The 12,900-nt window shown below is 32.1% G+C and overlaps 1 protein-coding gene across 1 annotated transcript; it reads right to left on the bottom strand.

The window, feature by feature from the left end:
• Positions 1-6,676: 6,676 nt before the first annotated feature.
• LOC120083443 (protein TIFY 5A-like) lies at positions 6,677-8,085 on the bottom strand. The gene is made up of 2 exons (XM_039039206.1): positions 7,826-8,085; positions 6,677-7,030 (listed from the first exon to the last, which is right to left on the bottom strand). Exons 1-2 carry the CDS (start codon positions 7,982-7,984, stop codon positions 6,836-6,838), a joined length of 354 nt encoding a protein of 117 aa, XP_038895134.1. The 5' UTR covers positions 7,985-8,085; the 3' UTR covers positions 6,677-6,835.
• Between the last annotated feature and the right edge of the window lie 4,815 nt (positions 8,086-12,900).

Raw genomic sequence — 12,900 nt, 5'->3', positions numbered from 1 at the left:
CAGGTAGAAGGAGTAACCTATTAGGAGACTTTCTCGCCTGTTGCCATGTTAAAGTCGATCCGCATCCTCCTGTCCATTGTAACTTATTATAACTATGAGATCGGGCAAATGGACGTCACGATGGCCTTTCTCAATAGCAATCTTGAGAAGACCATTTATATGGTGTAACTCGAGGGATTCATAGCTCAAGGTTAAGAGAAAAAGGTTTGCAAGCTGAATCGGTCCATTTATGGGCTGAAATAGGCGTCTTGATCTTGGAACATACGGTTTGATACTGCGATCAAGTCATATGGTTTTGAACAAAACGTTGATGAACCTTGTGTCTATAAGAAGATCATCAACGCTTCAGTAGTCTTCTTAGTGTTGTATATAGACGATATACTACTCATTGGAAATGATGTAGGTCTACTGACTGCAATTAAGAACTGACTAGCGACTCAATTCCAAATGAAAGATTTGAGAGAGGCTCAGTTTATTCTAGATATATAGATCTTTCGGAATTGTAAGAACAAAGTGCTAGTACTGTATCAAGCATCGTATATTGATAAGATGTTGCTCAAGTACTCGATGCAGAATTCCAAGAGGGGCCTACTTCTATTTAGGCATGGAGTCACTTTGTCTAAGGACAAGTGTCCTAAGACGCCTTAAGAAGTTAAGAAGATGAGACAGGTCCCATATGCGTCTGCCATTGGTAGTTTGATGCGATGCTCTATACTCGTCTAGACATCTACTACACTGTGGACATAGTCATTAGGTATCAGTCTAACCCAAGCCAGGGTCACTAGACTACAGTGAAAAACATCCTCAAGTATCTTCGAAAAACGAGGGACTATATGCTCGTGTATGGATCTAAGGATTTGATCCTTACTAGATACATGGATTCTGACTTTCAGACTGATAAGGACTCTCGCAAGTCCACATCAGGGTCAATCTTTACTCTTAATGGATGAGTTGTAGTGTGGCGAAGCACTAAGCAGGGATGCATCACTGAATGCACTATGGAGGCAGAGTACGTTGCGGCTTCCAAAGCTGCTAAGAAGGCCTTTTGGCTCATAAAGTTCTTGACAAAACTGGAAGTTGTTCCAAATATGTCTAGGCCCATTACCCTATATTGTGATAATAGTGGGGTAGTGGCGAACTCCAAGGAGCCTAGGAGTCACAGGTGTGGCAAACACATAGAGCAGAAATATCATCTAATCCATGAGATAATGCATCGAGGGGACGTGATCATCACGAAGATCGCTTCGGAGCAAAATGTTGCTGACCTATTTACGAAGGATCTCACGGCTACAGTGTTTGAGAATCACCTACGAAGCATGGGTCTACAGGATCGCCCGCGGCTGGACTAGAGCAAGTGGAATATTTTCTTGTACTGGGCTTTTATGCCCTAGTTTATTGTTTTGTACTAGTTTTATGTACACCCCACTCCACTTTAGGAAAATTGGGAGATTGTTGGGATTGATGCCCTAAAGTCTCGTGTTCTATAGTTTGTAAACTATTTGTGCGAACGCTTGTGTTGTATAATATATGATATTTACTTAACATCTTGTTTTTGCTCACTTGTATATTTTATTTGTTTTACCACAAACCAATAAACATAAAATCCTTAGTTATCTGTATGTAACTTAAGCATGTATGTGGTGACATACAAGTGGATCATGTCTTGAGTGATAACCAAAATGGTCTGTAGAAAACTTCAATCATTTCAATTTAGTTGAACGAGGAAAATGAGAGGTAATATCTATCCTTAAAATATATATGGATATAGGAAGGAAACCTTATCCTGTTAATGCTACGGATGCAACCCGCTTTGTGGAATGGTCACAAGTGTTGTGACTTGTCACAGATGGTCTGATCCTGATCATTTGTGTAGGGGACATGCGAGCGGGGGCATCCTATACAAAGAGTTTGTATAAAACCTAACCATGAAGTGTTCGTCTCGTTATATAACACCGTTCATGACAGAGATTTCACTTCACTAGGATGACCATAGGTAACATGACCTCAATCCTGTGTGAGTTGGGAACTCCTGCTATTGAAGGTGGTCCTTTGATTTGTATGGGTGCGAGTGGCCAAGTCGCCGATTCAAACCTACCATTTTGGAGATTAGTCTGATTTAGGAGTTGGGAACTCAGCTACCCAAAATGGAATTCACTCCTTCTCCGAGGCAAGGGCGAGTAGATAGATAGCCCCCTTAAGGGCTGATTCCAAGCTTGAACGATGTGGTGCCATACACCTTCTCGTGGTCTGAGAAGTGTTCACACATAGTTGGACTATGTTATATTATTCATTAGATGAATCAGTGGTACTTAAGGAGTGAGGTGTAACTACAGGAGAAAAACGATAAATTGGCCCAACTATACTTACAAGCATCTGTCAAGGGCCATCGTACTCATGATTGGTATATCCGATGGACACAGAAATATATCTGTGATAAGAAGAGTTCAGCTATTGGTCTTTAATGGAATGCCTGGTAGTTAACGGATGGTGGACCTCGTGGCTAAAGAGTTTAATCAGCTATTCATGTTTCGTTGGAGCTTCGAGCCACAGGTCCATTAGGTCCCCTGGGTAGCTTGGATAAAGTCGAGAATCAGTGTTTGGGTCAGTTTGAAATGTTCAAATTGACAAGAGGGAGTTTGATTATATATGATATAATTGGACTAGTTAATTATATGTGATATAATTGACTAAATGTATGAGATACATTAATTATGGAGGAAATTAGATATAAATATGATTTATATCAAGTGGAGGAGAAAATACTTTAGTAGATATATGATATCAAACTATAGGGTAAGAATATCATATGATTATATTCATTAATTATTAAATTGGTGATTTATGAGAAATTGGTTGTTTTATACTCCTCAATCGTGCGTTAGTGGGAGCAGCCGCATTCGGTTATGGTAATCGATGAATAAAATGAAAATTGTTTTCATTTGGCACAAGGTTCAAAAATTCGCAATCAGTGTGAAAATGTAAACGATCACCTAGTTTGAAAGCCTATACGATAGTTACTCATCCGTCTAAAGGGTCGCACGACTTTCATTAAACGATCACTTAGCTTTCTAAATGATTGCATAGCGTACCGCATTTTCTAAACGATCGTTTACTTTTTATTAAACGATCGCTTAGTAAAACCTACACGATCATGTGGCTTCATCTAAACGATAAGCACCCTTGCTATACAATAGCTCTTTCTCTCCCATTTGCGTATCATCTATACGATCTGTCTTTTCTCCTACCTCTACCAAATTTACCAAAGACCACACTTTGGATTCTCACTCCGAGAATACCAAGGGCTCCAATTGGTGGTGTCGCCCCAACTAGTGCTTTTTCGAGTTGTTGTCATTCGTGTACACGATCGTGTTGCTACAGCCGACTGGTTAGCTGGGCGATAGAGTTCACGTAGAGGTTCTTCCACTGCTTCTGAGTTCGACGTTTGAAGAGAGTCTTCAACTAGTATGAGAACTATTTCCCTTGTGTTTTATTGTTCGAAGCATTTGCATAATTATCTGTTAGAATGTATGTGTTGTATTTCGGTCACGATGAAATCGGAAAGATCCGAATGTACTCATGGATGTTCTTCGTTAAGAGTTCCAATAACACTTTTGGATAGAACGCAGTCCAAAATATAAGTTGCAGTCTATACTGTATAACTCCAAAACAAATTAGGTAAGGAAACATAACTCATCATAGACCGAACCATATCCAACAGGATTCAATTTTTCCTTTTTGATACATCATTCTGCTGAGGTGTACCAGGTGTCGAGAGTTGGGATACAATTCCATGCTCTATCAAATAATCTTAAAATTTCAGATCCATATACTTTCCACTTCGATCCGATCAAAATGTTTTAATTGTTTTATTTAATGCATTTTCAACTTCTGCCTTGTACTCCTTGAAGTTTTCAAGGGCTTCAAGCTTATGTTGCATTAAATAAACAGACCCATATCTAGAATAATCGTCAATAAAAGTGATGAAATATTTAAACCCTTCTTTTGCCTTAACATTCATCAAACCACATAGGTATGAATGTACAAATTCTAAGGGTTCTTTGGCCCTATGGCCTTTTCCAGTAAAAAGATCTTTTAGTCATTTTGTCTTCAAGGCATGATTTACCTACGGGTAAAGAATTTTCTTCTTACTCGCTTAGATGTCCATTCTTAACCAGTCTCTCAATCCTATTGAGATTTATGTGATCTAATCTTAAGTGCCAAAGATGGGTATTTTCTTTTGAAGAAATTTTATGTATTTGATTCTTAGTTACCGCGGTTTTAAACAGTTCAATACCATGATTCACATTCAAGGCATGATATTATTGATATTTATTCAATAGAATTTGTTAATTGAGTCTGTAAACTACACTAGTAATAACTAAATCCAATAAACTAAGATCCATGGCTATTACATGAATGCTTGGACTTTATATAGAGACATAAAGATGGATCAAGTTCGAGTAAATATCCAAAATGGTCTATAGTATATGAATAAGGTTGTGTACCTTAATCTGGTAACACTATTGGATACAACCAATTTTGTATCTAGTACAAACGATGTGATCCTAAATTGTTCATGTGGAGACATACAAGTGGGAAAATCCTATGCAAATAGTTTGTATAAGACCTGGACCAAGAAATAAGTCACTCTTACTTTATAACGCTGTTTATTGTTTAAGATTGATTATTTCAAATTGATGACCTAGGTATGTTGTTGATCAAAGGTAGAATTCATTAAAGGTATGTTATTGAGAAACCGTCTACTTAAATTTCTGTTTAAGCATGCTTCTAGAACTCAAATTAAAAGTAATTAGAGTGCTTATTGATTCTATTTGCTTCCGTTATGTGTTATCTTATCCTATCAGTTAGCATCAGAGCATGATTTAAGCACTCAATTAGCGTTAATTTGAGTTTTAGTGGGTGTTTTTCATAAGTTGTATGAAAATAATCAACTGATATGGTTTTTCTGAGTTTTGGCATTGTTTTTTCTTTAATTATATTGTAATTATATAATAGGCTCTTGATTGATGGGTCTTAATGTGTGATTAAGTGTCTGTAATTCGATTGGAGTCATTAGAGTTGCAATTAGGATGTAATTGAAAAAACAAGTGAAGAAGGTCGAGTAGCAGGAACTAGATTTTTAGCCACTGCCCAATACTTGATGGTACTTGATGCTCATACTCGATGGTATTTTGTGAAATATTCGATGCACGATGCCATACACGATAGTACTCGATGCTCATACTCGATGGTATTTTATGAATTACTGGATGCATGATACCATACTCGATGGTATTCGATGCATTATGCCATACTCGATGGTACTCGATGAGCAACTCGATGGTATTTAGTGAAATACATCTATCTTCCCACTTACATGATTCTACTAGACTTATCTTTGCTCCAAGTCAAGTCCCACGACTCTACTCTACTTCTTCTCTAAGCCAAGATTCCAATGTTTGCATCTCATGATTCCATCATCTCAATTTGTAGGGGAATAGAATGGGCCTCAAATGGGTGAGTCATGGTGCCTTGTAAACACAAGGTTGTGATCTTCTATTATGAGTTGACATTGCTAATGAAGCCAAGGTTTTGAACATATTGTTGAGGTAAATTGAGAGGCACCGATCTCACTTTTGTCATCCTATGTGTGTCACGCTATAAAATTGACATTGGGCATATTTTTACCCATAGTTTTTTTTTTGGGGGGCAAAATATACTTTTAATCCCCCAAGATTTGAAACTAGTGTCTATTTGATTCCTAAAATTTTAAAATCAAGGCTTTAGTCCCAAAATTTGAAAAATAATCCCTAACTTTGATTATTAGCTTACCTAATAGATTGTTGACATGGTTAACTTACTAATTAGATTGGAATGACATACCAATCTTGAGGTGAAGTGGCATTTTTTTTGGGTGAAAATCTGAATTTGAAACGTTTAGAATGGTTATATAATATGCGATTGAATTAGACTCCTATTGATAATTTTTTTCTCTCTTAGTCCATTAGGTTGTTAGGGTTATAGAAGATTATTAAGATAATCTCATACGAAGGTCTAGTCCTCAACTTTGGCTTATGTACCATATTACCTTATCTTGAGATAAAAGGAAAAATAGTATATATATTTCTAATTTATAAATTTAGTCATAACCTTTGATCTTTATATAGGTTTGATCTCTAGTCTTTTAAATGTGTTTAAAAGAATTTCATTCTTTCAATTTTACGTTCAATGAGAACTTAAAAGTATCTAATAAATTTTTAAACTTTCAATTTTGTGTTTAATAGATCATTGGCCAATTCGATAGTATTTTTTTAAAAAAAAACCACTATCTACTAAATACAAAATTGAACATCGTATTACACATATTTAAAACTTTAGAAACTAAAATTGGAAGTTTATATAAATCTATAAATTTAAACCAAATGCAAGTGTGTTACACTCTCCAATCATTTGAGATCAAATTAATTTTTTTTTCTTTTTAATATTATAACTGTGGAGTGAGAGATTAAAACTTCGACATCTAAGGACAAGCACAATTCTATACCACCGAACCAAATTCACTTTTGACGAGGTAAAATTAATTTATACAATAGAAATTGTTGGGCAAATTAATGAACGCTATTTTAATTATATAGTTTTAGTGGAAGAATATCAACATCCTAATCAAAGAAAAGTCTATATATAATTGAGAAATGTGAGTAATATTATATTGGAAATTTGAGAAAGCTCGAAGTATGTACAATACAATCCAATCAAACACAAACTCAGCTCCTAACTAAAAAGAAAAATGACAAAATTAAAGGGAAGAAAAGAAGGATGATTAAAAGTTGAAAAGTTAGTGGGTGTAGGGTGAAAGTGTTTGAGTTCGATGCTTTCTCTTTTGTAAAAACCTCTGCAATGATCTCCTCATGGAGGGGCTGGCCCCGCTCTTCATCGATATTTGTTCCGTCGTCGGTAAACTGATCCGACGTGTCGTCGATCTTCTCTCAGCCTCCATTTGTCTCGTCGCTCGTACTATTATCGCTCTCGCCTGCAATAACACAACAACATACAATATAAATAATTGATTAAAGGTATATATCGTACTCCATAATCTAAGCTTTTGAATTCAATAATAATTAATCCAAGAGAATATTTGAATGCATTATCTTTTTCACTAATCCCATCCAAAAAAAAAAAATTTAAAAAAGGTAAAAATATTCAAAAAAAAGAATTTGCCACGTGGTAAATTGTAGTTGGATTGCAAAAAGATGAGTGCAATCCTGATAATTAATTAGTCGTTGCACTTGGATTCTTCCTTTATTAAATCATTGATTGACCAAAAAACATAAACAAATGGATGAAGATAAATTTAATATTATATCAATACTTTAACACTCTATTGCGTATGGACTGGAAAATTTGTAGAAGAACCAACAAGTGAAAATCAATAATAATTGGGGAAGAAATGACATTAAGCTCATGTTTTTGAATCGTAATCCATCTATGCTATAATTTGAAAAAATGGGTTTTATCCGATTACGTTTGTTGTCCTTTACTGTTTGATAATCATAATCATAATAAATTGTAAGGCCTACATTCAAATTTATAATATTTGAAAATTACGTAAGATCTATTACCTTTACTATTCATAATCTCATTGTAATTGCACCAACAATTTTGATTACGGTTTGATATACATGGCTTAAATAGAATATTGAAAGTATTACGTTTTGCTTTGATACCATGTAAATTCACTGATTGATCAAGAAAAATTAAGCTTTTGAGTTAAGTAGTGATTTAACACTATTGTCCAAGAGAAAAGAAATTGAAAGAGAAATGTTACCTGAAGCTCGGTGAGATCGAGTATGGGGACTTCAGTAGGAGAGAGATGGTTGTGTTGTGAAGTTGAAGTTGAATTGGTGGCGGTGACGGCGATGGTGGAGGGAGAGGAAGAAGGAGGAGAGAGACAAAGTTCCAAGTTGCAGTTGAGGAAGGGCTCCATTGGAGAGGGAGAAATGGTAATGAAGAAGAAGAAGAAGAAGAAGAAGATAGAATGTTAAGTTTAGAAGGAAAGGAAGAAAGAATAGAAATATATAGTTATATAAAAGTTATTGATTGAGTAAGGCGTGTTTATTTGTGAGGCAAATGGGAGATGGCAACTGGCAAACGGGAGATCAGATTAATAAAAATCACGAGGAACACGCGCGTGGGCCCCAGCTTTCCGCTTCATAACGCGCCACAGTCGGCAACATCCCCTCATTCTTCACTATATTCATCAAACCACACTAAATCAAATATCTTTTTGTCTCATACTCTTAACTTTAATTCAACTTTAATTTATAACGTTTGCTTAATTTCATTTAGTTTTTTTATTTTAAACTGTTATAATTTTATAATTGAACTGAGTTTTTTTTTCTAACTCTCCGTTCGATTTGGTGGAGTCGCCGAATAGTAGTTGCAGTAGGACATCGAAAATGAAAAGTGGAAAGGACAAAGCAAAGTTGAAGTCGGCGAGGGCATTATATTCAAGGACGACATAAGAAGCTGGTTGTGCTTTACAATGTTGGCCTATTGGCATTTGAACCTACCTTTAGTCTTTGAAAGTAGGGCGGAGAAGGAGGGCAAGAGCATTTACAGACGACAAGAAGAAAACGATTGTTGTTGCCCATAAGTTCTTTACAATTTTCTCTCTCTTCTAAGTGTCGCAACCACTCCCCTTTCCAACATAAAGGGGGCTTAATTAAGAAGATCTATTTAATTACAAAATTGTGACAACTTTTTTATTTGTGTAAATGCCCTTCAAATTAAAATACTTAAAATAACTGATCATTTTCAACCGTGTATCAATAATATACCAAGTATATCAGGTGTCTATAAATAGTCTATTAAGTGCGTATCAAGTGTATGTTATTAGTTAAGTGTATCAAGTGTATATCATTAGTGTTTCAAACATGTATCAAGTGTATATTAGGTGTATAAGATGTATTCAAACTTTTTTGATATTTCATGGACTAGGCTTGTTTTTTACATTTTTCTAAAAATAATAAGTCTGGGTTATGAGTCTAATTATTAAAACTTAATTTATCAAATCTGCAAAAAGCCTAAAAATAAATATATTCTACGTATATTTTAAAAAAAAAAAAAAAGATAAATATATTTAAAGTTTATGAAACTATTTGATAAAATATTAACAATTGAAAGACCTATTGAAATTTTTTTAAATTAAAGGCTTTGCAAAATTCGTCTTTAAAGTATAATGGTATTTGTAATTATACCCCAAATTTTTAATTGTAAAAATTGAGCTCTTAAACTTAGGTCTTAAACTTATATAAGTATTAAAATTTGACCCGCAAACTTATCTAATTATAGAAATCATAACAATTATATAAGTTTTAAAGGTTTAATTTTTATCATTTCGAAGTTAAATTTTACGATTATTGTAAGTACGAGGGAATAATTTTAATACTCATGTAAATTTAAAGGTACAATACTTGTAATTAAAAATTTGATTATGTAATTACAGCTACTATTATATTTGAAGGTAGATTTTTTTTTAATTTATGCTTAATTAAATTTAATTTAAATTGAAATGGTATTAATGTGGGACTCCGGCGGGGTCGACGCTAGTGATTGATGTGTATATTTGTGGAATATAATTTAGAAATAATAATAATGAACCACGAAATAAACACGCATTCACCACTTCATTTCCATCCTTTTACTTTCCTTCTTTATTTGTCTTTTCCGAATTAAATACTACTTTCATCTTTATGTTTTAATTTTTATTTATTTTTAAATCTCTATACTTTTAACCCTATTTCATTTTAATCTCTATACTTAAAAAAATATTTGTTTTAGTCATTGTACTTTTAACTTTGGTTCATTTTAATCCTTGAACTTATAAAAATGTCACAATTTCTATAATTTAAAATGAAAATGAATGGACCAAAATGACAACTTTTTAAAAATTTAAAGATCAAAATGATCTAAAGTCAAAAAATATAAGAATTAAAACGAACAATTTTAGAATATAGAACTAAATTGAATCAAAGTTGAAGATGGAAGTGAAACCATGAAAGCAGGGTTTGAAAGTGTGTATTTAAAAATTTCATCTGGGTTTTTATCCCTTTTTTCTTTTCCTTATAGATTTTTCCATAATTAAGTCTATTCAACAATTTCAAACTTATTGATTTCGATAACATCTGACATGATGCAAAATCAAGTATGATTAATTTAAAAGATTGACTATTGAATTAATCTTTCCGCGCATGGAATTATATATTTCATTCACAAATTTTCAAATGAAATTTTCTAAGATGAAAAAAATTAATCTAGATACATATCATAATTATATATATATCGAGAAAACATAATTATAAAACTTTATATAAAAAATTGTTATAAGTTTCCAAAAGCCAAATTCTTGGAAAATTTGGTATTTTTCATTTTTCTTCATTACAAGAATTTGTTTAACAAATAAAAGAAATAACGATGTTAACTATAAAGCATCTCAGTTCTAAATTTGTATGATAAAGGAGAAAACATAGGTATCTGCCAAAAAAAATGTTTCAAATATGATGTGGGATCCACATATAACCATATTTCGCTTTTAATATGTAAATGAGTATCTCATTTTTCTTATTATACCTAAAATCCAATTCATAAAACGTTCTTTTATACCATTTTTATAACAAAATTTGAATATCTAACCCTTTTTTTTAATTAATTTTAATAATGATAAATCAATATATTTTTATTTTATATATAGGTATATATATTAGTTAATACTTTTAATTAACTAAATTATAGAAATCATGTTTTAACCTAATTATTAATCAAGTAATCTACATATATAGGGAAAAAAAAAAGAAAAAGGAAAGAGGAAAAATAATTTTTAAAAAAAAAAAGAGAGAAAAAATAATTAATTTACACGTGAAGCAAATTATACCAAAGAGATAGGCCAGCCGAGTGGATGAATTCAGTTTTCATATTACTATTGATTTGGTGGGCACAAAATAGAAATAGAAAAAAAAATTAACAGAAAAAAAAAAGAAAAAGGAAAATCAATCAAGCCATTGGCCCTTTATGGGTTGCCTCCATGTGATCAATGCCAAAATTTCATATCCAACCAAAATTAGGGCTGCCCCACCTAATTTTCTCCATCCTTCAATTAAAATTAACAACTCTTTTTCTAAAAAAAAATACTGCAAAAATAAGGTAGGATGTTCACGGTTCGGTTCGGTTTGAGATTCAAAATGAATCAAATCGTGAATTTTAAAAAGTCTATTTTTTGAAATGGAATCAAGTAGAGAACCCTTCATGTTTTAGTTATTTATTTTTAATTTTTATGCCTTTTCATATTTTTTAAATTATAAGTGATTCGGTTCGGTTCGGTTTTGCAGTTTTTTTTATCTTTTTAATTTTTATGCTTTTTCATTTTTTTAAATTATATATATTATTTTTTAATATATTTATAAAAAAGCGATTCGGTTCGGTTTCAAATTGGTTTTCAAATTTGAATGAACCGAACTACAATAATTCGGTTTGAAAATATATCAACCGAATTGAACCACATTAATTCAGTTTCGGTTCGGTTCAGGTTTGGTTTCAATTACCACCCCTAGCTCAAGTATAATGATAGTTACAATTATACCCACAAACTTTCAAATGTAAAAATTGATCCCTTAAACTTATTCAAGTATTAAAATTTGACCCTCAACCTTAGAATGGTTATAGAAATTGAACCCTCAAATGATAAAAATCGAACTCTTCAAACTTATACAATTGTTACAATTCTACAACTATGTAAGTTTGAGGGTCTAATTTTATCAAATTTTTACAATTGAAAATTTGAGGATATTATTGTAACTACTACCATACTTAAACGGTGATTTTTGCAATTTGTCAAAAAAAAAAAAAAAACTATAAAAAACTAACACATATTCATTGAATATTTTGTACATGCTCTGATAATAACAATACAACTAAAAAGAAAAAGAAAATGGTTATAGTAGAACCCGTTACAATGTGAAATACATGAATAATGAATATGGTCAAGAGAGACAGACAAGAAGGTATATAGTTTACATCTGATATAAAGTTTGATTATTTCATAAAGAAGCTAAGGGAGGCCCATCCACACCAATGGAGAACATGTTTAAGCATATTTCATGTGAAAAAAATATATTTTTTTTTAAGTTTAGTAATCTAATATTTATGAATGGAACTAACGTCTCTATTGATGATCTATTAAGTCAATTGAGCATAGATCGGGTAATTGGCATTCATATACTCATTCATTTCAGATTGTAGGTTCTAATCTCTATAGGTCATTTTGTTCTATTAGTAATTAATTCTCGAACGTGTATAGATTTTTTCAAATGTTCGTTTTACAAAATGGACAATTAAAATAAATGCTTGGACGATTCTTAAAATAAAATTTTACTAAAAGACTAAATTGATTAATTTATGAAAGTTTAGATGTTTATGATATAATTATGAGTTGCACACGAGGCAATAGTACAAACACTATGCTAGTTGAGTTATACTCATGTTGACACACACGAGGTTTCTCCAAACAGAATGTAATGGAGGATGTAAATGGACACAACTACAAAAGTTTGGGATTTAAATTGATATAATATCTAAAGTTTAGGGGTATAAATTGATATTTTTCCAAAAAATTAAAAAAAAAATTATGTGTTTGCAATATATAGTAATTTAATATTTAAAAAGTATTAAGTTTCTTTTTTTTTTTTTTTCATTTTTTTGGGGTGGAAATATATATATATATATATTCCAAATTAAGGGATTCAAATTCAATCATAAATTTTAATTCCAATAAGTCCGATTAATTCCTTTCTATTAACCAAGTTCATTTTTTTAAAATTAGTCAATAAAAAGTGAAAATCTTAATTT

Source organism: Benincasa hispida, chromosome 8 (assembly GCF_009727055.1).
Source record: "Benincasa hispida cultivar B227 chromosome 8, ASM972705v1, whole genome shotgun sequence".
Classification (NCBI taxonomy): Eukaryota; Viridiplantae; Streptophyta; class Magnoliopsida; order Cucurbitales; family Cucurbitaceae; genus Benincasa; species Benincasa hispida.
The sequence above is the reverse complement of the archived record's forward strand: the minus strand, read 5'-3'. Positions and strand labels throughout refer to the sequence as shown.